Source organism: Pomacea canaliculata, linkage group LG3, assembly GCF_003073045.1.
Source record: "Pomacea canaliculata isolate SZHN2017 linkage group LG3, ASM307304v1, whole genome shotgun sequence".
Classification (NCBI taxonomy): Eukaryota; Metazoa; Mollusca; class Gastropoda; order Architaenioglossa; family Ampullariidae; genus Pomacea; species Pomacea canaliculata.
The window spans coordinates 25,694,291-25,719,660 of record NC_037592.1 but is presented as its reverse complement, the minus strand read 5'-3'; the positions used below and the strand labels follow the sequence as shown (position 1 = coordinate 25,719,660).

The window sequence follows — 25,370 nt, the reverse complement described above, 5'->3', positions numbered from 1 at the left end:
ACTGTTTTTCCGCCATATTCAAAAGGTTGTGTGCTTGTTGTGACATGCCAACAGCTTTATCATGTTCGTCACCAGCGACAAAATGATCTGATAGACAATTCACTGATAAATCCTTTTGGAAAATTTAGGGAAGAATCGGTAGGTATTTTCGATCGTCCCATTCAGATTGCCAATCAATCAGATACTTAAGGGCAGCTAGTAAACCGCAGCAGTCATGAAAATAAAACCGATCTGTTGGGGGTTGGGAGAAGTAAACTTAAACAAGAGTTCATCCTAATGCGACACCTATTCATTAAACTAACGTGTTATTAATAGAAAATGATAGTTTAATGGTTTGGCGAGTTTAGGAATAGCAACATTTTGCTTTAAAATTCATAAAACATTTTAGTGACTGGCTGACAAACATGCATCGTCTGCTGTCTCAAGAAGTAATACTAATAGCATGGATTCTTCAAATGCTACCAGCACCAGACATGTGATGAGCGGTAGGGAAGATTCCTACAAGGGCATAACCTACTCAATAAAACATTATTGCACAGCTTCAACATGAAATAAATCACAGTAAATAACGCACTCTTAGCACTTTAATATGCCAGATACTCATGAACTACTTGTTCAGTTACTAAATGCTAACATCTTATTATTAACCTTCATTGATATAGGTACAAATATTATATATATGTATTATATATGATTTGTTAAGTCATGTTTACAAATCATTTGTGTGACTGCATTTGAGAAAGAACAAATTGGCTTATGCTGTTGTAATATATGCATCCATTTGTTAACATGATCTAGAAAGCTGCAATGGCAACCACTGCCACTGCTCAGGCTCAGCAGAAATTTACAAATCTTCGACGTCGCTTGGACCAGCTTGGTTATCAGCAGCCACTTGGGATTGAGTCACTCCCACTTGTGGAAAAACTTTTTGCTGATCTTATCCATACCACCGAGAGCTTGAAAAATGCAAAACAGCAGCTAGGCCAAAAACAAACAGAATCTCTTGATCTTGAGTCAGCTGTGGCACCTTATAGGAGTGACAATGCCAGGCTTATAAAAGAAAACAACGATTTGCACATGCAAGTAATCAAGCAGAAAGAAGATGCTGATGCTGTTGTCAGAGGTGGGATAGTATATGTGTGTGTGTAGAGAATATATTAGATAGGCTTTAAGAGCTGTTGGGAGTCTCATCAGACTGGTGACAGATAACAAAAACTACTTGACAAATTAAAAAAAAAATGCTGATGTATAAATGCTTAATTTATTGGTTGGGAAGGGGGATATGTTTATGTGTAGCAGTGGTTCTTAACCTTGTTTGAGGTACCGAACCCACAAGTTTCATATGCACATTCACCGAACCCTTCTTTAGTGTCATCACGAATTGCGGATGTGTCTTGACTTCCGTGGCAGAGGCTCCATCGAACCCCTGAGACCGACTCACCGAACCCCTAGGGTTCGATTGAACCCTGGTTAAGAACCACTGGCTTAGAGTCTGTTATTTGTTTTCAATCTTCTGCTTGCAGGTTTCTTTACAATGCTCAGAATTCGATTTGGTATTGTAGCATGACATATATATATATATGTATATAGCTCATTAACCTATATAAATACTGAGATCATTGACAGAATGTAATAACATCATCAAATGACAAGTTGTGTAGTCATTAATATTTACCAACTTTTTTATAAATACTGTATTATTAGGCTACAAGGTAACAATGTTTTATTTCTTGTCTTGCAGAATTGAAAGCATCATTAAGGAAACTAGAACATGAAAATGCAGATCTTAAATTTCTAAATAACCAATATGTGCACAAAGTTCGTCAGCTTGAGCGAGAATCAAAAGAGAAATCAGAGCGTATTTTACAGCTACAGGAGAAAAATTTCCAAGCTGTTGTACAAACACCAGGTAAGAAAGGACTGCAAGCGAAACATTTAGAGAAAAAAAACTATATTGAGACCATTTATTCTGATTTTTGTTGTTGTTTGTTTCTATGTGCTGCGATAGTTTAATAATATATTGTGCCATAGATATAAAAAGTGATATTGTCTTTTATCTCAGGACCGGCTAATTGAACGGGGTACTTATTTCCTCCCCTTCACCTTTTCCAACCCTTTGTAGGAGGAGTATGCAGTGTCACATGGGTATTGAATCTGCTACTGTGTGAACCTTCAGATGCCGATGCTGTTGCTCTGTCCTATGCTAGCTTTATGCTCAACATTGAACAAAGAGTCATTTGTTTAAGACTTACATGGTCCATTGAAAAAAAAAATCCTTTTGCTTATTCACCTGTGATGGGTTCTTGATTTTTATGGGCAGTAAAATGAAGAGGAAGGGGGTGTTTGGGCTCCACCTTCAGTACATCAAGCCTTAGTCATGGGGATCCACTTACAGTTCTCTACTTCTAGAATGATAAGGCTATTCCACCTTTAACGTTGCTTAAAAATAATTAAATTTTGAAGTTAAATATTGAAGTATGATGGAAAAATGTGTGTTTAGGATATGAGTGGCTGGGCATGTATTTTCTTTGAAGGATTCGGTCTTTTATCTTTTTCAGTGTTGTAGGTTGTAAAATAAAAAAAGTAAAGTGGTAATTCTGTTTTAAATTAAGATAACACTTTATTTATCCAAGAGGGCAATGGAGTACCTCAATATAAAAGCACAAAACAATGCCATAACCTTTTCACATCCACCAAACAGACTCATGCATTTATGTTTCAGACAGCTGCATTCATTCGCTCTCAGTAAAATTTCAGTCGCATGGTGATTTGTGATGTTGATCAGAGCTTACAAGAGTGTGTAGGGAGATTACTTTTGTCATCTCTTTGTCACATATTTGTAAAATATGTTAGACACCTACTAAGAATAGTAATGATGTAAAATATAATTGTTTTCATGTAAGCATAAAGCACAACTGAGTGGTTTACAAAATTCTGGGTCAGGTGGCAGGAAGAAGACCATCCCCTTCAGACGACAGCGTATGGAGATTGATGCTACAGTTCCTGATACCTACTCAGGATCCTCTTTCCGTGTACCCCCACCTGAAGATCCATATGTTGCTGATCTCCTACAGGTTGCTGATTCTAAAATAGCACAGCTGGAAGCAGAAGTCTCAAGAATTGAGGACGAAAAAGATATAATGGACCGCAAGCTGAAAAACTTCCGTCAACAGGTAAGGTTATAATGTGTTATAATTCAGATGTTTGTCTGAATATGTTCATACGTGCGTGTGTGTGCATTCACATGTGCATGCATGCTTGTACATTATATAACTAAAGCAAAGTACAAGGATTTTTATTTATATTATATTTATATTCCTGTTTAACTTTTACTATATGATTTGCTTCCACAGCAATGAATATCTTCATTGAGCTAATGTGTAATGTGAACTTGGTAGTGTAACATAACACATTCTGTGTGTAATAAATGAACATATAAGGGAGGTAACTTGGTTTCTTCACGGATTATTTTACTATGAATTACTTCCTTATAGGAGCTGAAATAGCCAACCAATCAGATATGCTGTTATATTTGAAAGTAGGCAGTGAGTCAGTTGGTCAGGAGCTATGTTTGAGACGATTACTTAATTTGACATAGATTTGTGCTTCAACAGCCGAAAATAACAAGATATATATAGTATATGAAGTCTGATGTATAATAGAATAGAATAATAGAATGTTTCATTGTTTGACACTTTATCTTTGTATATATTGTGTAAATTATTTTGTTTAATTTCTGCCTTGTCACCTCCTGTGGTGCAATAGTTAGTGCCTGTCACCAATACAGTGAAGGTTGGCTGTCCTGAGTTCAGCTGTTGTCTCAGGCACGCTGTTCTTTCTCTGCATGTTACATCTGTTTACAGGGCTGACTGCCTTGCCATGATATAGCCTTAGATTCTGGCTTGGCGAAAACATCCATTCCCCATCCCCCCCACCTTGCTTCATAACCTACTTTCATAGGAGATGTCTCTGTTTCATACAGTTATCATCTTTTATTTGAATTTAGTATGAAAAACAAAATCTATATTTCTTGCAAATCCTATCGATTAAATGCTTAAAAACTGCTGTTTAAAATTGTGTGTCAGTGATGGTTGTCTTTGTTGTAGCTAAATAGATGTAAATATTGGAACCATCATACTTTGTGCCACCACTATCATTTTAAAATTTTGATCACACTGCTTTTCATCTGCTTTGAATGAGTTATACTTTTAATTAAGGTACAATTCAAGGGTCAATTTTCATCTGTAAAGTATTACTTCTAAATAACTTTTAGAGAAAAATGAAAATGTGTATGCTCTAAAATACATAAGAATATCTTTTCCATCTAACATGCCATTACATTTTTGAATAAGTATGCCGATTCAGTGTTAACCTCTGACTGAGGAGAGAAGTAAATGGATTTTCACATCTCGGCTAAGCCAGGCCTAGCTAAAACCAAGCTTAAATAGAGTCTTCTTGCTACTGAAATCCAACATCATTTTCTTGTGTTATCTGTACCAGCAGTTGATGTGCCTGTATACATTTATTGAGTATACATTTATTGTTAGTAACTTATGCTAACAATGAACATTAGTACTTACATATGATGGACAATGACCTAACTCTTAAACACCTGTTGATTAAAAGCATGTTAACATATCTTTCGCATGCAGAAGTATTTTTATTCTGTCCAATTTATTTAGTTGTGGAGGTACATAGTAGTAACTTTGTTGCTTCCACACTATCCAGCATGCGCGCTGCAAACAGACTTTGCTGACAGCTGCTGAGTGCACTTGCAGTAGTGTGTATGTTTGTTGTAGGAGTGTTTGAGAATGCATGCATACACTCTCACAGTCTACAACATTCCATTATTCAATTGTACTCTAACACCTGATACAAGCAGCCAAGAGGAAGAAACTTTGGTCAGATGTACAGCTCAGACTGCAGCTAAAAGTTATGACTGCATTTTCACTTAGGTGACCCCTATTAAAAAAGACTCACTGTAAGCTGAAACCCACTTGAAAAAAGGATTCACTGTAAACAGAAAGTTTTGGTGTATTTTACTTGATAAATGACTCCTAAATGACTTGACATCTGCAAGCTTTATTTATTACTGCTAAAGGGATTGGTTTATCTAACAACAAATTGCATGGTATTCCTTGTCTTTTAAATGCTGTCGGTGACTACTTCCAGGCACAAGTGGTTCACACATAGGCACTATTTTTCTAGAGTGAGCAGAGCTGTTTCATGAGTGCAGATAACATTGGGGTCTAAAGTAATTAATTCTCCATTGCTTAGAAACTGAAAGCCACCAACAGGATCAAGACATAGCTACTTCAGCGTATCCAGTGTGCTGCTAGTACCTGTTTCCTTGTCTGTTTCCAAGCTAGATTTCAGAAGACCATGCAAAGTTTCACCTTATTGCATAAAAATCTGCATACGGTGTTCTGAAAATATGTGCTGTAAGGCATGTTCACTCCAAATATTTATATAAACTTAAAATCAAGTTTATAATTCAATGAATATTGAATATAATTTGAATATCTGTGGGGGGGGGGGGTTGCTGCTTTAAAAAATGTGTTTAAGATGTGCCTGATTTTGCTGACAAGTTTGTGAGCTGATTTTGTTTTCAAATGTAGTTTGTACTTTGCTATGAGTAATATCAGAATTAACTCCCTCTCTCGTCTTCCCCTTTATTTGTAAGAGATGATTTAGGTAATGGCAGGTACCATCTCTGTTTATTTATATATATCTGCAAGGTAGAAAAAGCAACCAGCAGCTGAACATTTACACAGTAAATTTTCAGTCAATTTTTTTTCCAGTAACTCTATTTAGGCTTATGCTAATTTACTTAGTGGTTACTTTCCCATATCGATCATCGAAAACAACAGGAACGAATTTCTAGTGTAATGAACAAAAGGCCTTCCCTTCTGATACTTTTCGCTTTTTTTTTTCTAAACCGGGTGCCAAATCGCCCATGCACTTTTGCATTCAAGATCGAATCCTAATCTTAAGCACACAGGAGCACAGCCCATTTGGAATACTTACAGATCAAGCCCCAACATAATTGCCCGTAGTGGTATTCTGTTGAAAGGTGTGATTGCATGGTTGTGATTAAATGTCTTGACGTACCGTAGCATAGGATTTTTTTTTTCTTCAACGGCAGGTGTAACTCGAGCGTTGCGGACCTTGTATGGGCTGCTTAGGCACTTATAGCTTCTTGTAACATCAGTTTGCGTTGACCAGTGCCTACTAGTAAAGGGTTAAAGCCATGCCGCAGGTGCACGGGGGTGGGGAGGGTTAAGTGGGAAGGGGGGTGCTGGAATTTGAGTAGTCAATCGCGAGACAGCAAATGCCTTTCGCATTAGCGCGAGTACAACACTTGCGTCGTACCGTTGCTAAGGGGGTTTAGTGTAGATATTCATGCAGTCGAGACGTTGCACGCGATTGGCTGAGGTGGCGGGAAGGCGGGGCTTGCGCGATATCCGTCTCCAGGGGTGGGTGGGAGGGGAGCAGTGACAGCGGGGGGCCTTGAGTCGTGTGTTTGTTTTTTTTTTTAACCACGGACAGGGCTTTGTAGAGAGTGGAGCTTTTGTCCCAGGTGCCACAGAGCTACACCCACCAGAACAGAGCTGGCAGTTTCAACTGAGCTTTGCCAACAACTTCGATAAAAATCAGTTAGCGGTCGATTTCCCTTGTGTGTGTACCGCTTTGAGCCCTCGTCGCGGGAACAGTCGGGGTGGTGGGTGCCGACGTCGAGAGTGGCTGGGGTTGCCTTTTATCGATAGGTGTACCTCCGTAGTGCTGTTCGTGCGTGCAGGCACAGGATTCAGTTTTGGTACTTTCGGACAGCAAAACAAGTTTTATTTTTGATCGAAGGTGAGTTTTTCTTTTCTTGTCTTGTGAAGATCGACGCGAAAAGTTTGACGGGTTTTTTTTTTCCACCAACCCCTCTAAAGGCTAAATAACTGGTAGTTTAAACGTGCAACCGCACGTTATTGGGGTGTACAAATGGTAGCAGATCATGTACATACATACATCTATAATGTACGTTTGCAGGACTGCCGCTAGTGTGTTCGTCTTGCTGTGCCTTTTGCTCTGTACTGGCCAAGCCACGCAAAAAGGCGTTGAAGTGTATAGAGGTCAGTGGTTGGTGTCAAGGCGCGCGTTAGGTGGGCACTCGTCACCGCATGTCCGTGCATGTCAAGGAGACACTGAAAACAGCGTTGGCTTACGCGGGCGGGAAAGGACAAGGGTGACACCAGCCACTCTGCATCTTGAGTGGTGATGGCTGCATGCATTAACATGTGTGTGTGTGCACGCGCACTCACGCGCATTTACGTTCAGAAAATTGCATCTTAGGGTTGGTTGTTTTCTTATTTATTCTCACGTAATGACTGGTAGAGTTCTTTGCTGTGTTGTGAACCTTTATGTAGTGTATGGCGCCACGTTGTCCTGCTGCATGAATTGATTATTGGGAAAGGGACTTGTTAAAATTTAATAGTTCTTATTTACCGTAAAAATACCAGCTGTAACACATCAAAGAGTTTTGTCTCATATTTTTCAGTGTATCCAAATACCACATTTACGTTTTTACCTCCTTCATGCTCTCTCATTCACTCCTTCCCCTCCTTTCCCTTTTAGGAGCATACTTCCACTCCCCAACCCCAGTTGTTTTCTGGTGTTGTTTCTGGGGGATTGATGTGTTTATGTGAGTTTAGAGGGTGGACAACTGTTTACATCGACCAAGAAGTCTGTCCATCTTTCATCTGTCACCCGAAACAAGTGCGTATGTAATCCTCAGAGCAGACGACTGTAAGCTGCTTTTCGAGCTAAGCGCACGTTTGGCCACTCCACTGCCCTTGCCTCACTCGATTCTCTCCCCTGATTTAGTCCATGCGGGTAGCTTATGTGACGGGAGCCAATATATAGTCGAGAGTACTTGATTCGACATCCTGCGAACACTTTAGGCTCGAGAAAAAATTTTTTTGAAAGGTGTACAGGCAACCTGGGCTGAAAGGTAGCTCGTTTATTATTTTGCCGACAAATCTGGACGGAAAATGAACAGCTGCCAACGTGTAAGGTGTTCGTCTTTCTTCCATTTCTTCATCAACTCGCATGATTTTAATCAAATTTGTTATTTAGACGATTGGACATATAATCACCGTAAGCTTCAGACAGTGATCGCAGTAATATTGCAGTAAGTAATTATAAATCAGTACCCGACATATTTCATACGTTTCACAGGCATCTCTTAGCGCACGTCTGTAGCGCTGACCATGGCACGAGCGGTAATAAATATTTGAGGTTGAACAATAGTTCTTTCTGCTGTTGAGTGCTGCGGCTCTTTGTGCATCAATCATTCATGTCCTGTACATCAGCAGCATTGTCACGCGAAAAGCGCTTTTTACAAACATTTTGTGCATCACTAGATGAAAACAAACAGTGAAATAAAAAGCTTGAGAGGTAACGGTAGGAGCAATAAACTGTAAGTGGCTCACTGTGACTAGGGAACGGTAGGCAGCAGGCGAAGCTCACCCTGGTCTTTTCGCCTTTTACCTTTCTTGATAAATCAAGACTTCCGTCGACCGAGCAGCGTGCGAACTAACCACAAGGCTGGAACCAGTTTCCAATGTCAGATAGACGAAAGTGGTGTTTGAGAAATGTTGCAGGAAATATTCTGGTCAAGAGGTGCGAAACTGAATCACTAAACACCATTCCTGATACAAGGGCTAAGCACTAGTTACTTTTCGAAACATGTTTGTGAAACCTACTGTGGCATATGCCAAGAGGCGAACAATTGTTTCAGAAAAGTTTTTATGCCTGAAAATAACCCATGAGACTACGTCCTTAGTGGGTTTGATCACGGTGTATTCTTGCTGATTGCAGCCAGGGACCGCGACCCTTGTACATTATTGATCCTTCTCCATCTCCGCGAGCCGACACAACCATTAGTGTGTCGTTTATCTCTAGGAAACGATCGACAAAAGGCGCTAAAAAGCAAATGGCCAACCTGCCGCAGCCTGTCTCCGCAATACCTTGTGCTAGTTATGGTAGGACAAAGATTAATGGCTTCCGTCTGAGCTCTAACACGTGTAAGGTCGTTGTCCGGAACTTTCTGCTTGGTTTCTACGATTGTGTTGGGTAATAAAGATTTCGAACCAAAGATGATGGAGGGCGAAATAGAGGTCTTGGACATAGGCTCTCAACGCTAGAAGAAAGGCACACAACAGGAATAGCAGCTTAATTTATCACCTCATCGAGTGTGGGAAGAGGTTAGGCGCTAAACAGCCAGTGTTCGCCATCTGAGACTATACTGCGTTTTTAGCGTTACAGTGTGCAAGCTAAACTAGTTTTAGGCACTTGAATATTCAATAATAAAATGATTAAAAATCTGAACGTTGACATTTTATAGAACTTGTTATAGAACTCTCAGAAAGGGAAACGTAACGGCATGTTGAAGCTGATGAAGAAACCGGCTTCGCTAATACCAGAGGCGCTCATCGTCTGCAGTAGTCACACCATTTTGTTTCTTCTGTTTAGAACATTCGCGAGAAACAAGGTTGGGCGTTTGAAACCGAGGTTGAATGTAGTTAACTAACAATATTCGACGAGTTTTTTTTTAAATAGTAAGCACAGACATGGTACTGATAATGCAGACATCAGTGTGCCTACTTCAAAACTGAAGGAAGTCAGACCGGCCGTTGGGAGGAAGATCACATGCATGCATGCTTCTCTGAAAAGGTCCATTGGCTGTCTAGGAAATTGTGGCCGATCTTTCTCGGAACTAAAGCTCGTATGGATCCCATAACTGACTTTAACCCTTACCCTGACTTTATTTCGGTTGTCTGCTGGCCTGTTCTTTTATAATTGGACGCACCGATGATGGTGTTTTTCTATCCTTGTCATCGGTTATGTCCTGTCATTATCCCCTGTCTCCACCCTAACATCGTCACGCTGAATCTGAAAAACGAATTACTGGTTAGCTTATGAGGTGGTTACTTTTTTTCTAGCATTTCTTTTCTCGAGAAGTAGCAGCGTAACTTCTGCAGACAGTGACCTCATCCTATTGTTCAGTAGTAGGGGTTACCCCTCTCTTTCCCTTTACATTTAAGAAATAAGTTATTTTTCTACCAGCCTCATCCACCCACTGAACAACCAGTCAGATAAAGGATTTAAGTAAGAAGATTTTCTTATAAATTCCTTTTAATTCTTTCTTGGTGCATATTCTTTGAATTCTTACATGTTGACATGCCCCCATCCTCTCTTGCTCAAGCTGCAAGTGGCAAAGCTTGTCTGTGGTTGTCCAGCATAGCACCGCCGTCCTCCGGTGCCAACACAACGGCGAAAGTCTCTCCTTTTAGGGATCCCGGGGAATAATGAAGCCTGGCTGAAAGAGTACAGCTGTTTTATGAGGTTGGAAAGACAGCAAAGAACAAAGCAGGGAGTCAGTGAAACACAGAAGACTGTCCTTGGAATACGGGAGTGCTGCTCAATAGCAGTCAAAAGCGGTATTGAACTGTGGCGGCCATAAAGTAGCGGCGCGACCGTGTGCGGCGCTGTCAACGATCCTCGTCGGTGAGCCACCCGATGGCGTTTCAAGGCAACTGCCTTAGCTGGGGGTAGCGTGTCACTCCAAGGGTCGAGGCACGCATCGGGAATCATATCAGCAAGTGCTGATGGGGTCAGCCAGTCCCCTCCCCCCACGCCTAGCTTAGGAGAGTTGGGTTTAGAGTGATATTCAGTGATAGGTATTTATTTTACTAGCGCCAAGTAGGACAGAAGACGGATGGGACGGGACCCCCCTAAATACTAACACCAGTATCACTCTTGAACAGAACTAACAAATGTATCGTTTATGTATGCGTGTGTGCCCGCCTCTTATAATCCTTGCTAGGAGAGGGGCTTAAGTTTGAGTGTAGTAATTGTATGGGTGTGTGAGATGTGACTGTATTTTGTTCGGTTTATTAATTATGAGAACTCCCAACAAAGGAACAATTTGCGTCTATTGTGAAAAGATTAGAAGTAGACAATAAAGTCCCACGTTTGTGCAGTTCAGTTGGTTATCACGAGCACAGACATGTCATTCGCGAGGGTGATTAGGAAGGTTGTAGCAGACGGCTTTGTTTGAACTTACGCTTCGACCTTCCAGATTTTTTTTTTTTTTTTTTTTTCAATCTTAAAGCATTTGTCCCTCTGTGCCCACTCTGTTGGTTCCTTTACCACCTAGTTTTATGAAGACAGGATGAAAAGTCACTGAAGAGGAAACAGTTGATCAACGGGGAGTGCACGTCTCCAAAACAGATTCACATGGATTGATGCGTAGGTACAGCGGAAGTGGGGGAGAGGTGTCTCTATGATACAGCAGTTCCACACACACACTCACACTCACACTTTTTCTTCCTCTCTCCCTCTCTTCCTCTCTTCCGTTTCGTGTTATCATGGCGTCACGCAATGATGTCAGAGGGCTGAGAGGTAGTTCCGTACTGATAAATGTGCCTTCCTTGCGAATCATCACCAGCCGACTATTTAAGCGATGCATGCGCATGACAACCGTTTTTTCTGACTGCGACAAAGATTGGTGGCAACGCTTACGCTATGTACGCCTGTAAGAAGGGTAAAACCCACAGCAATGTCAGTATTAAACCGGACTCTCTTCTTTTGGTCTTTTCTCGTTTTTATTTCCTTACGTTCATCATTTCCTCTTTTTTTTTTTTTTTTTTTTTTAACCTGATTGACCTTTCGTTTATTCCTGATTCTATTTCTTCTATCCCGATTTTTATTTCATCTTCTCTCTGGAGGGGAGCCCTACTGGTCCCCACTGCAAGCCGCTAGTGGCCACCGGCGAAGCTGACAAGAAGTCCATTATCTATTTTATTTTTTTTTTAACCATCTTGCAGGTCTCTCTTATAATATTAATTTTAGTTTAATCATGTTGTCATTTTTTCAGCAGATTATTTTCCCGTCCTGGCGAGTTGTTCTTTAACGCATTTGACAAATGTATAACGTGTTTTTTTAAACGTTTGTTTTCATTCCCTTTTGGGGGAAATTAAATACTGCATTTAAAAGCTGAATCGTTTCTCTGCACGCTACCTCCTTTGGCTCAAGTGTAAGAGATATCCGGTGTTTTCAAATGTACATTCAGTGGAGGAAAGCATATCATCACGGAGACATGACCGACGAGTCTTTTGACAGTTTGGTGCAGCCAAGTCACTGGAATTACTTTGTATCGTGTGATTGTTTTCTTTCTGAATAACATTTGTTCACGTTAGAAGGATTTCGGTTTGCTTGGATGATTTATTTGCTAGAATTATCTTTTTACATTATTATAAGATTTTTTACATTTTTGAAAATCAGTTTTAGGTAAGCTTATACGTATGGATTTCTGTAAAAGAATAAGGTACACCTGAAGATAAGAACATAATTTCTTTTATATCTGATAAAAAAATCATTAGAAATTATATTGTTGTGAGACAAGTATTTTTCTATGTATATATATAAATGGCCAAATGTGACGACTTGTATGAGTTTTGAACTCCAGACCCTCAGACCGCTCCAAGGGTTTGTGCAGGTCCATTCATTCTTCCGTGCTTGTTCCATTTAAATGTTCGTAAAAATTTTTGTTCTTTAGGAACATGCATTTGAAAAAAAAAATTCTGCGGTCGCCCATAGCATACCCTCTTCCCTCCTTACTCATTCCTAATATCCTTCGTTCAGTGTTGCTTTCAGAATGACGTGTGACTTTATCGCATGGGCGTTCTATGCTACTCATTAACTTATAAAATAACAATACAGTTGACAGACAGTATAGGGGCATTTCAGCGAGTCAAGGCGCCTGAAAAGAAAAGAAAAATTTAAATGCTGTTGACCGAGTCCACGGCTGACTGCCCTGTCAACCATTACAATCCAGGGCATGCTGGACATGGGAGAGGGTGTGAAGGGATGCTGAATAAGGTCTGACTGTTTTGCCAGCCATTACCAGGGGCGGGGTGCACAGTCTGCTAAACTGCTAATATTTTATAGGTTATTTAGCTAGGGTTAGCATCCAGCTAGTGCGTCCGTGTATCCCATAGCCGGAAAATATTCGCCTTGAAGCGCTTTCTGGTGGAGACTACATGTATAGTGCGCACTCCTGTCTGCTAGGCTTCTTAGGAACACGGAAGAAGTTTGCTGGTAGGTGGGTGAAGAAATGCACCGTCCTGAGATTTTCCCCCTCCTTTTCATTCTTCCTTTTTTATATTTTGTTCTTGATTTGTTGACCTCATTGTATCATTGTAGCATTCAGAGTGGGAGGGATTTGGGAATGTATGTTCTCTTGGTAAAGCTGCACGATTTTGTTTTCTTGTGGTTACATAGAACGGGTCTAGAGTGTGTTTGTGTGTGTGTTGGGCGTGGGGTGTGAGTGTGGGCGGATGAGTGGGGAGGAGGGGGCGAATAATGTGTGAATGCTTAAGATGATAGCTGTTGAATTGCCTGATTCTATTCGGGCGACTGTCGGACTTTAAAACTCGTGAACCACGCTTTACAAATTGCAGCATACTAACACTGACCTCACCAAGACTACGCCGGGAAAGAGCGGATAAGAGCGAAAACTGTATCCCGGCACCAGTGTCAGAATAGAGTTGGTCGTGGTGTCCCAGAGGTTAGGCAGTAAAGAGGCGGGTCGCGAGTGCTCGGCTGACTACAAAGAGCGGTGGCACAACGCAGTGGGAGTGGGACGAAGTGGGAGACGGGGGTTAGGTTAAAAGCAGAACGGCTACTTCCCCTCTAAAGCCCTGTTGTGACTTGTTCCTACTTTACTGGCCCGCCAAATCATAGTGGCAGGCCAAGCCTGCAGGACTCCAAACTCTATTTATTTGGCACCAGGTAAAAACACTTAATTCTAGCTCTGAAGGGTTCAGCTTTTTTGACTTTGCCGTCTTTGTTGTTAGAGACAGGTATGTACCTGGGTGCTTTGTGTGGTAGACTGAAGACCGCAACCAATTTTTAAAAACTTTTTTTCAGTCTCTTCCCAACATCTTAAGAGCATAGACCATCACACTTGCAAAAGTTAACCCTGGTTAGTGTTTAACCCAGTAGAAAATAGTGCGATGAAATCAGTTTTATAGGAAAATATGTTTTAAAAAAAATACATATAATTACCATCTATCACAGAATTTAAAAAATAAAGCTGATGATTAAGGCATTTATGTTAATTATTTATCCTTACATGCTGCATTGCTTGCACATCATCATAACAGTTAAACATTGGCCAGCTTTTGTCAGGTTATGGGCAATTTTTATTTTGTGTTTTCAGGTTGAAGCTCGTGATGAAGAGATAGACAGATTGACCAAAATGTTGGACGGAGGACGGCCATCAGATGTGGTGTCACTGGATGCCAAGAACCGTGCAAATGAACGTATGATCTCACATCTCAATATACAGGTCAGCTGCTGCTGCTGCTGCTATTGTTGTGCTGCTGAGATGCTATTATTTTTTTCATAGTTAACACATTTTGTGCGGCAGATGTGCATCAAGATACCATAGTTTTTATTTCTTGTTAAATCATTCATTCATACAAATTTATTCATGTTTGCACACATTTTTTTCATGGAGTTGTTAGTAAAGTGGCTTTTACCTTGGCATATATCCAAATGTTGGTATGAAATTTGGCACACACATATTGATGCTTCCAGAAACTTGCTTTTAGCTTTTTTTTTTAATTGCTCTCTTGGTGACTGTTTTGATAGGTAGACTTTTTACAACAAAAGAACAGAGATCTTGAAAGGAAGCTTTCAGACTACCGCCTTTCAGCTGAGGATGCAGAATCTCGACTTGTCAAGTCGGTGGCCAGGAACCGGGAGCTGGAGATGGAACTCAAAGGTGTAGACAGGATGGCCAAGAAACTGCAGACAGACAAGGACGTGGTTGTTCGAGCAGCTGACAGGGAAATGGGTGAAGCCAAGGTAAAATATCCACAGTTCGTTTTTCCACAAAATGTCTTGAGAGAGAGACATTGAAGTTGTTATGCTAAATCAGTGTTCAGAGACTTCTTGGAGAAAATACAGTATCATCTGAACATCTTAATCTACTGTCAGCACATGTGGATTTGATGTGCTTGAATTTCACTGACCATATTTGCAGACAAGGAAATTACAAATATGTACATTAATTTTTTTTATTGTGCTTTTTGCAGGAAGAGCTGGAAAAATCTCGACATGAACTTGAGGACCTTGATATGCAAATAGCTCAGCTGAAGGCAGTGAGTGGTTGTGTGTTAATTATGAGTGATTGATGATTCTTCTGGTACCTTTTCAGTAGTGGCAAGTTGAAGAGTTACACTGCATGCTTTACTGTTTTTTGTTTATTTAATAAACCTGTACATTATCATCAGTCTTCTTCACACATATTTGATGTCTGTAGCTGTGTCGTATACCACATATTTGACATGTGTAAGTATTGCTGTCACTAAATGGTTGAGATGTTGTCTTCTTAACTCTTCCTATACGATTCATACCTGCGACCATGAATGTCTTCATAGCTCAGTTTGCATCAATACATCTGTATTAAATGAGTTACCTGTGAAACTTTCTAAGGAGATTGAGTCAAATACAATTAGAGTTAATTGAACACTGTCATTATCATCTGTTTCCTTGATGTCAATTGTTGACGGTGTTTTGTCAGTTTTGTAAGTTTTTTGCAAGCAAGGCCAAATATTATTCTTGTATAGCCAAGACTGTTCCTCACACTTCTTCATTTCTTCATCTATATCCATGCAGTTAGTTCATGCTTTTGTCACCTGTTTGCTGATACTTATGTTCCTTGTTTGGTTGACTGTTGTTTTGTTTGTACGCTTTTGTGTACAGGACATTGAACTTGCATCTGCATGGGGAAATACACTTTACAAATTGCGTTATTTTTATTATGATGTAGGACATGACCTTAGTCACATTAGTGTATCAGTCCACAATGTTTGTTCATGTGTATGTGGAAAGGATTTACTGATCTAATTTTGTTTGTCAATCTGTCCATGATATATTTACCTTTGCTGTCCTGTTCTTCATATTTCAGTTTTCTTATTCCACCTCCTCTTTCCTTTCCTGCTGTTGGTGTCTGTGCTGTCCGAGAGTGTTCATTCCTGTATGTTTATCTGATAGTCTTTTTGTTCCTATCCGCCCCCAGTAGAGCATAGGGCCACAACCTTATCTAAGGCTGGATAATAGGGAGGAGTATAGAGTAGTTGAATGAAAGAGAGAGTTTAAACTTGAACATTTTTTATTTTGTAAAACAGTAAGTTGGTGTGTATAAAGTGCAGTAAGCCTGGCTTTGGATGCACTATCTCAATAATCTCATATTTATGTGTATTATTGCTTAAGGCTTTCTTAGCATAGTGCCAAATTTTATAACTGGAAAGACTTTCGGCAGTCCTAAAATCACTGCCAAAAGAAAAAAAGAATGGACTGTTCATTTATCATTACTGCTATGAAGCATCTAAAAGTGCTTTTGCCATTACTTCTGTACAGGAGAACAGTCGATTAGCCAAGGACTATGCTGACATGAAAGCACGATTGACAGTTCGAGAAGCAGACACCTTAAAGCTGGAAGACCTGCTGGACAGACTTCAGGAAGAAAAGAAGCGCCTGATACAACGTGCCAACAAACTGACTGCCAATGGTTATAAAACTTATTCCTTTATGTGTATAATTTCAGAGTACTTTGCATTATATTCTTGATACTTAGAAGTTTTTATTGTTAAATATTCATTTGGCTCCTGTTAAGAATGCTTATGAACAGCTGGCACCTTATGTGTCAGGAAATGTAAGCATGAGCTGAACAAGGAAAATTTCATTTTTTTGTTACAGAAAAAGAACTGGTGCTAGAAATAGAACGGCTAAAGCGAAAGAATGGGCCCAGCACCAAGAAGGGTAAGATACCCAGTAAGCTGGATGCTTTTATACGTGGCATTGAGGAAGAGCGTGAGTATTATCGGCAGCAAGCTGATGCTCTGCAAAGAATGCTTCGGGGGGAGCCTCCACGAAGTTCCAGTCCCATCCGTTCTCGACCTTCTTCAAGGTCAGGGAGTCCTGTGAGGGAAAGGCCTGACAAAAAGGTTTGTTCACTTCTGAAAAGCTCACGATCTTCTGGCTATACTTGGAATGTGCTTATTTCATTGCATAATTTGGTGTCACCAATTGTAGTATATTGCACATTTTTACATTGTCACCATTTTGTGTCCCACATTTGTGCCACTTTATTAAGCATATACAGGCCAGCTTATGCATGTGCAGGCGCACACACACTCTTTCTAATACTCGAATAAATAGAAGCACACTTCTGTTAATGTAAAGAAAGTTTTAGATTTTTATTAAATACTGAAGAAAGGAAAGAATTCACCTATTTGTGTGTGTATGAAAAGATGGTGGCTCAGCATGAAGCTATTGTGAGAGTTTTGGAGGAAGAAAAAGAGTATTATAAGAAGGAGTATGAGACATTGAAGGCTCTGAAACGATCTGTAACTCCATCACGACTCACTCCAACCAAGGTATCTCGGTCACACTTTCCCTTTTTTCTCCTTCTGTTTCTTCCTTCTTTCAGTAAATATTTGATACATTTTTAACTTTCCTTTAGTTGTGTGTTTTTTATTCAAATATTAGTTATCTTGTAACTTTTCAATTGCAGAATGTTAAATTGTAAAGTTACATGTTTTGGCTTATTGACTTTTTTTTTAAAGAAACTTTTATCGTTTTAAGTTGTTCATTTTTATTAATTTTTTTTATTTAGTTTGTTTCTTGGTCTTTTATTATGTATCCTGTTGTCCAGAATCAGAAAATCTGGCTTATTTTCCTTTGTTAGCTGAGCCTTGTGATACAGAGGCATGATATGATTTCATATGGCAAATCGTTTTCATGATCATTGTAGAAGTTGTTCTTGCAGCCCGATATATGCATGATAGGAAACAATAAAACAATAGTGACTTCTTTGTAAATAAAGAATCATGCAGGAGCATATTTAAAAAAAAAAAGAATTTGCATGTGCCAGTGAGGAAAATGTTTGTCTATGATGCACAGAGTGTAGCCGAAGAGTCAGAACTGCTGCGCTTAACACGAGAAAGGGATGAATTGAAGAACTTACTGGATAAGTTTGAGCGCCACATGGCAGAGGTAGCTAAGATTTATGTCAAAAAACATTATCTTGTGACTTTGGATAAGTTTTTTTCTTTTAATTGGTCACCTATGTTTTCCTTTTCATCCGTGAAGGTGACTACTGTTTGTCAGAATGATCTAGTTCATTCCCACCTGCACAGTTCGTGTTATTCTTGTCACAAAAGACAGATGTGCAGTACTGGAAATTTTTTCTCTTTCTTCTCTAAATCCTACATTCAAAAACCTTGCCCAATTGCCTTAATGGTCGAGTGACTGCCATTGAGGTTTTCAATATGGTCCCTAAGACCACCTCTTTTGTGAATACCTCCGAGAGTTGGAGGTCTCCTTTCCTGACCATCTTTCCCTCCCTTTCTTGTTTTTCTAGTTTTCAAGCTGGGCTTCTGTAACTGTTTATCATAAAAATAAAACTTAATTTTTTTGAGATGTTGAACTTGCCGCCATCATGAAATTTTCACTATAGGTTCTTTATTATTATTTTATTGGTAGTAATTTTGGGGGATATGCTGAACAATTTTTAATGACATTTTTCAGATCCAAGCCAATGTGAAGGTGCTGACTGCAGAACGAGACAAACTTAACAACATGTATGAAGAAGTGAGTACACATTGAGTAAAAATGAGTAAACCTTCAAGGTCACCTATCTCATGCATGCCTATTGAGAGAGATATGCATGGGCTAATATTCATGCACTGGCATTTCTGGCAGAGACAGAGGGGATCATGGTTTGTTTGCGCTGGTGGAAAAGTACTTCCGCCTAGAGGTGATTTTGAACTATAAAGGGAGTAGGGAGTAGGGGAAGGAAACTGGAATACCTGGAGAAAACTCCCTGACAGGTGGTGTTGTCATAGAACATACTGAGGAGATCTGAACCTGTGGCCTTTCTCTGCAATGGTGACAAGTGAGTGTTTTAACCACTATGCTACCATGCGCCCCTTCAGAAGGATCTTCTGCATTGGGTAATTAAAAGGGCAGAGAAATAAACATGTGAATATCTGTAGCTTCATTCATCATATAAGTTGAATGTTTCTCTGACTTTTTATTTTCTAGACCAAAGAAGAGCTAATGCTTGTCAGACGAGAACTGATAGCATCACCAAAGTCCCCCAAGACTTCTCTGGCAGCCCAGGCCATCCTTCGACGTGTCGAAAATGAGCGAGATGATGCAATATCTGACTTGCGGCGCATGACCACAGAGCGTGATAGTCTGCGAGAACGAATTAAAGTAGGTTGTGTCTTCTCACATAAAAGAAACATAGTCATTAATGCTGGCACTCTGCAGTACTGTTACCTAGAAGTATGATAGTTACTGCTCAGTAACTCAATGAAAGTAAGAAAAATTTATTCTATGCAAATACATATGAAAATTCCATTAATTTACTGCAATTGTTTCCTTGATTTTGTCAGATTGCCACTGAATCTTCTCTTTCTGATCGTGCCAAACTGGAACAGAGAGTGGAGGACCTGGAATCAACCCTCCATACAGTAAGCAGCTGGCCACATACCATTATCTTCTGAGCTAACATTATCAGCTAGAAACTTCAAAGAGTTGCTAAAAGTGCTTCCCCTTGCATTCTTAATTTGTCTTACATATCAGTTTGTCATGTGGTGTTCTTTGGAGGTGTAGAGCTGTTGTCATTACCAGTTGGGTCTTTTCTGGTTTTTAAATGCAAATAACTGTACAGGTCTGTAGCTTTAAGTAGAGGTAATATTATAAAGCTTTGAAATCTGTTGATAAGAACTCCTGTGCTCGAGTGAAGATATTGAGGATTCATGATATTAAGAGAACCAGTTCCTGAAGTGATGTGAGATTTTGCTTGACATGCTGCTTGTATGCATAGGAGAAACTTACATCAAAATCATGTTTGCTGGTGAAAATTGTAATATTTAAGGTGCTGGGCATTCTGTAGGTACAAGCAGAGAGGGACGAACTTTTGGTGCGTGTGGCCAACCTGAAGGAAGACGTCAAGTGCATGGAGGACCAAGTCAAGGATCAAGCCCTGCGTCTAAACCAGATGGACGAAGATTCCTCACGCCAGAAAACTTCAGCTATGCAATTGAAGTATGTCTAATGTCAGCTCTAATTTTAGGTTTGTCCTTATAGTATTAACAGATATCTAGTGCTAGCAAAGCACAGTTCTCTTAGTATTAGGTAAAAAATGAAATCTTTGAAATACACAGATCAAAGCTGATTAAAACTTGTGTGTGTCACTGGGGCACAAAGCTGATTATACTGGCATAGTTTTGAACGAAGACTGTTGGTTACATTATTGCCTGATGATCAGGACATTTCATGTTTCATTGTTCTCATTTTTAGTCTGTGAAATCACTAAATTGTATATCCTAACAAACTGTAACCAAGACTTATTGGCAGTTTGAGCTTTTGACATGTGATGGCAGGATGATTGTGGAGGAGACAGAGAAGTCTCTTGCTGACACTCAACAGCGATTGCTGCGCCGTGAGAAAGAGCTGCAGGCCCAAGAAGAGAGGGCCATCAGTCTGGAAGATCAGCTGACAAGTGCACAGCGCATGGCAGCTGTGCAGCGAGATGAAATGTCTGCCATGAGAACAACTCTAGCAGCTGTCGATAGAGAAAAAGATGCACTGCAGATCGCTGTTGATGAAAAGACTGAGAAAGTGGCTTATCTCAATGCAGAGCTTCACGACAAGGTAAGATCATTAACTTACATTAATTTAATTCATTTGAACTTTAGTATCATGCAGCATCACAACCAAAACAGGTTGCAGTCTGTAGTGACTAGGAATAATAACACAAGAAAATATACCAAAAAAGCACTAACAATGACACTGTAATGCACAAAACACACGGCCTCTGCAACATGTAATCAGCATGCTAAAAACAAATAAATTGGGGAAGAATCAGGAAGGAAAAGCTTGTGAAATAGGTTCTGTGGGCAGCCTGAGAACAAAAGAATAGAGGAAAATCTTACTTGTTTGAACTAAGAGAGTATGGCAAATGGAGTTATATTAAAGTTTATCGATCCGGTCGTCAAGATAGTTTCTTTTTTCTACATATTTTTCTCAAGATCTGTTAAATTTTAGTATTTTTTTCAGTTGAATGATTTATTTTGTCCCTTTTTTAAAGATCAGACAGAACCCAATCTCTCATCTTTTATTATCTTCCTTATTCCTGATAAACAAAGTTGGGATTGTACTTACAGGAACGCATAATCAGTGATTTGAAAGTACGCGTTGGTGAACTTGAAGCCCAGTTACAGTGAGTGTTATATGTGCTATTATTATACGAGTATGATATTGGTTGACTAATTAGAGGTGTGCATGCACATATGCACGAGGTTTTTTTTTTTTGTGGGTATGGTTGTGGGCATGTGCATGTACAAGTTCAAATATGTCTAAGATACTTAAGGCCTAAATCTTAGTAATTATAGTAAAGATTGATTTAAAATGTATTTATTATTTAACTATAAATAATTACTGCTCATAGGAAACTTACCTGCATTTCAGACGGAGAGAATGATTATACCATGGCTTACAGTAATGGAACTTTTATATAATTTTGTTAGTTTTTATGTGTACAAAAAATGTGCAAAGGTTGATAGACAAACAAGGCTATATTTCATCTTTGGGGGTTTTTTCTCTTGCAGACACATATGTATATGTATTCACAGTTGCAATTTTTCTAAGGACATTTACTGAGAACATACAGTTTTTATGTTTCTCTAAAATTTTCAGACATGCTAATGACAACCTTAGTTTAAAGGACAGAGAAGTGAAAAGTCTCAGACGACAGCTTGATGGTACCAATGAAGATCTACAGGAAACAAGTCGCTCCAGAGATATAGCTATGCGTGAAAACCGACGGTTGCAAGATGACTTGACTGTGATGAGCAAAGAAAATCAGGTACTCTAGCAGTATCAGTGGAATAAGAGAGACTTGCATTGTTTTGTTTTTAACTTCATTATTCATTGTGGGGAGAATTGAAGTTGTGTGTGAGAGAGGAAAAACAGAGCTAATTAGAACATTATAAATCTTTATAATTGTACACTTTTAATTATGTTTTAAAACAGTTTTTAGTTGGAACAAATCAAATGTGAGCTAACTTTATTGCCTGTATATGAGTCTACTTCACCAATGTGCATGTCCAGTTGAAAGATGATAGTGCATTTCCTTTTCTCTGTTTTCATAACATTTTTCCTTTTATGTATTGAAAAAACAGAAGCTAAATGGAGAGCTGCAGGATACCCTTGAAGAGCGTGAGATTCTTAAGACTCAGGCTCAGCAGTACATTCTGGAAGTCAGACGAGTGGAGGATTTGCTGGCCACAAAGGCAATACTTTGAGTTATGCTAGTGAATTTTGCTAGTCCATAAGAGATCCTTCAAAGAGTGCTGTTCATTAGCAGGACTTGACTTGTAGTATGATGCATGAATCTTTATGAGAGTATAAGAAGGATGACTGCTGGTTACTTAGGACAAAACAGGAGTGTTCAACTCATTGGTGCTGTCCACTTGCACAGGAGCAAGAACGTTCCGATCTTCTTGACCAGTACCGAAAGCTGTCCATGGAGGCTGAGCAGTACCAGACCACGTCTCACCAGCTGGAGAGTGAGGGTTCCAATCTACGGCTGGAGTTAATGACGAAAGAATCAGAACTGCGACGTATGCACGACAAAATTGATAACCTGGAGCGAGAGATTGAAGAGGTGACAAGTTTACAGCTTATAAATAGTGAAATGTTTTGGTTTTAGAGTTTAAGGGTTTGAAAGAACTGACAAACTCTTCAGAGGAATCAAGGTTTTCAAAAGTTATAACGTTACGGTAATTGATGTGAGCCATTTTGTATGATTTTTTTATCACAATCTTTTTCTAAAAGAAGGGAACAGGCAGAAAAATTTTGGTCTTTGACTAAGCGTCTTCCTATTTCTATGCCAGTGGTTGTATTTCTTTTTTTAAAAATGGTCTTACATTTCTTATGTAAAAATTATTCAGACGTCGCCATACTTTATTATATTATTGAAGAGGGTGCACAAATGTATGCACCAAGCTGTGTAAAATGTGATCTGCAAAACAACATTCTAATTATTGTAAATATATTCACCCCACTGAATTGATCTGGACATGTTGAAATATGAGAAAGGCCCTGATAAATTTCATTTAAACTTAAATGATTTCGTTTCATATCGTTCCTCATTTCTACAAACAGTTGAAGTGAGCACAAGCCCAAAGTGAAGTTTTTCTTTTTCAGCAGCACATTTCACTTACAATCTTGTTTGCAAGGATGCTGTGTACATCCAATTTCTTTAGAAGCAGTTAGTTATGCCAAACTTTGGATATAAGTGTGTTCACATTTTGATTGGGAGGTCTTGTATTTAAGAGGAGTGCAAGGTACTGATGGAAAATTAGATGTGTTTGATGAGTAAAGTGCTTGCTGACATTGGCAAGTAGGAGTGTGGTTCTGGCAGCAGTATTTAACCTTTGCTCTTCTTCACAGCATGTTCATGCCCAGCAGTCCTATGAGCAGCAGGTGATCTCCCTTACGCGCTCTGTCACAACACTGGAGGAGAATCTTCGCCAGACAGAAGATGAGAAGGCAGTTTTGCGTGCAGACTACACTGCTGCCCGAGAGAATGCTGCGCAACTGGATGCTCTGAAAGAACAGCTGCAGCGTAAACTAACTGCCATGCACCTGGATAAAGAACAGGTACCCTGGGATTTGTTGCCAGCAAGTTTGCTTATTCCTTCTTTAATCTTTGGTCAACTTCCTTTAGTGTTACATCTGTTCATTTCTTAAGGAATCAGACTGCATCTTTCACCTGATCATTCAGAGTTATTTTTTTTCTTTCACTTGTTCCTCCCCATTCCCTGTCTATAAACATACACATAGAGAACCATACTCAGAATTATAGGGTTTTCTTTATTTTTGTTTAATCAGATGTTCTTTTGCTTTAAAGTTGCAATCTTTGGTGGAGGACCTGCGACAAGAAAGTGAGTTGCTACAAAGTCAGTTGAGTCAGGAGCGTGCCACTGTCAAAAACCTTGAGGCACTATTACAGACCAACCGTGAAAAAGAGTTCCAGGGTCAGCTGCTATCCCAGGAACGCAACACTGAGATTCAGATGCTGAAAGATCGCCTGTCTCTTAATGACAGCAAGACGTAAGGCTACTCCTTGTTAAGATGCTGTTAGCTTTCAAACAATGCCTCCTTGATTCTTAGTGGTTAGAGCAATGCTGTCTGAACCCAAAGGTGTGCGCAGAGGCCAGCTCATTACTTGTGATGTAAGGTGCTTCCTTCAGCTGACCCAGCTGTGGACTGGGTGCCTGACTGGAGAGTTTAGGAAGGAAAGGCAGTGAAGGAGAAGAGATGGGCATCGCACTCAGAAAAGTTGGCTCTAAGATAAATGACTGCTCTAACACCTCGCTCTTCTATGACATTAAGGTCTTGGGACGACCCTTATTGTTCCCTTTGTCCTGGAACGTCTCCTAAACCCACTTCTGACTGGGATAGAGAATGGCAGATTGTCGCCTGATTAGCAGCTTCGATGGGTTTTACAGCAGCATTAGTATTCATAGGAATAATTTGACACTGCTATAAATGAACAGCTGCTCTTTAGGCAGATTATTATTGTACTCCTTACCAGTTGGAATAAGCTTTTGTATACTTCTTGTCATGAGACTGACTCAAAAAATAAAAGATATATTGCTCATACAATTCCAGTCAAAGCCAGAGTCGTGAAATTGCCTCGCTAAGGACTCGCAATGTTGAACTTGAGGGAGATGTAGAGCGACTTCGTCGGCAGTTGTCAAATGAAAAATTTGAAAGGTAAGGAGGTTCTTTAAAACTTGCACCAATCTAAGAACAGAATCATACCCACATGTAGTATTATTGCCATTTGAAAAAAAAAAAATCTTTGTATTAGCTTTATTTGTTAACCTTATCTTCCATGCCTACTCGTTCACCCCATTTTCTTCTAAGTGAATAGCACACTTTTGTTTCCGTCTGTGTGTGTGCTGAGATATAGCCTTTATATTTCACAAAATCCTAAATAATCCACAAAATCTTGAATACTTCTTTCATTTCAATTTGTGGCAAGAATGTGGAAGAACATCCCTTCTGATGAATATCAGAATGCTCAAAATGAACAAGGAAGATTTTAAGAAATGAAAAGATTTCTTGAAGATGATCACTGCATGCAGTTAAGACTGATCACAGCAGGCCTCATGTGCAGAACACTAAAAATGCCACAGATGGTGGAGGTTATGCCAGGTTCT

The 25,370-nt window shown here is 39.6% G+C and overlaps 1 protein-coding gene across 5 annotated transcripts in view; it reads left to right on the top strand.

The window, feature by feature from the left end:
- LOC112560742 (centrosomal protein of 135 kDa-like) overlaps positions 1–25,370 on the top strand; it is a 28,242-nt gene continuing 2,872 nt past the window's right edge. Inside the window, exons 1-23 of one of the 5 annotated variants that reach the window (XM_025232774.1) lie at positions 1–138; positions 799–1,123; positions 1,742–1,909; positions 2,944–3,173; positions 14,276–14,404; positions 14,710–14,925; positions 15,156–15,221; positions 16,483–16,633; positions 16,822–17,069; positions 17,376–17,501; positions 18,028–18,120; positions 18,655–18,717; positions 19,171–19,344; positions 19,527–19,604; positions 20,030–20,181; positions 20,520–20,790; positions 21,303–21,358; positions 21,835–22,003; positions 22,320–22,430; positions 22,619–22,804; positions 23,593–23,802; positions 24,053–24,255; positions 24,817–24,921. In XM_025232774.1, coding sequence (XP_025088559.1) covers positions 808–1,123; positions 1,742–1,909; positions 2,944–3,173; positions 14,276–14,404; positions 14,710–14,925; positions 15,156–15,221; positions 16,483–16,633; positions 16,822–17,069; positions 17,376–17,501; positions 18,028–18,120; positions 18,655–18,717; positions 19,171–19,344; positions 19,527–19,604; positions 20,030–20,181; positions 20,520–20,790; positions 21,303–21,358; positions 21,835–22,003; positions 22,320–22,430; positions 22,619–22,804; positions 23,593–23,802; positions 24,053–24,255; positions 24,817–24,921 — 3,521 coding nt within the window. In that variant the 5' untranslated portion in view covers positions 1–138; positions 799–807. Of the gene's footprint in view, positions 139–798; positions 1,124–1,741; positions 1,910–2,943; positions 3,174–6,595; positions 6,859–11,405; positions 11,614–14,275; positions 14,405–14,709; positions 14,926–15,155; positions 15,222–16,482; positions 16,634–16,821; positions 17,070–17,375; positions 17,502–18,027; positions 18,121–18,654; positions 18,718–19,170; positions 19,345–19,526; positions 19,605–20,029; positions 20,182–20,519; positions 20,791–21,302; positions 21,359–21,834; positions 22,004–22,319; positions 22,431–22,618; positions 22,805–23,592; positions 23,803–24,052; positions 24,256–24,816; positions 24,922–25,370 lie in introns of those variants that run through there. The other 4 variants (XM_025232777.1, XM_025232775.1, XM_025232776.1 and 1 more) reach the window with 4 other exon arrangements.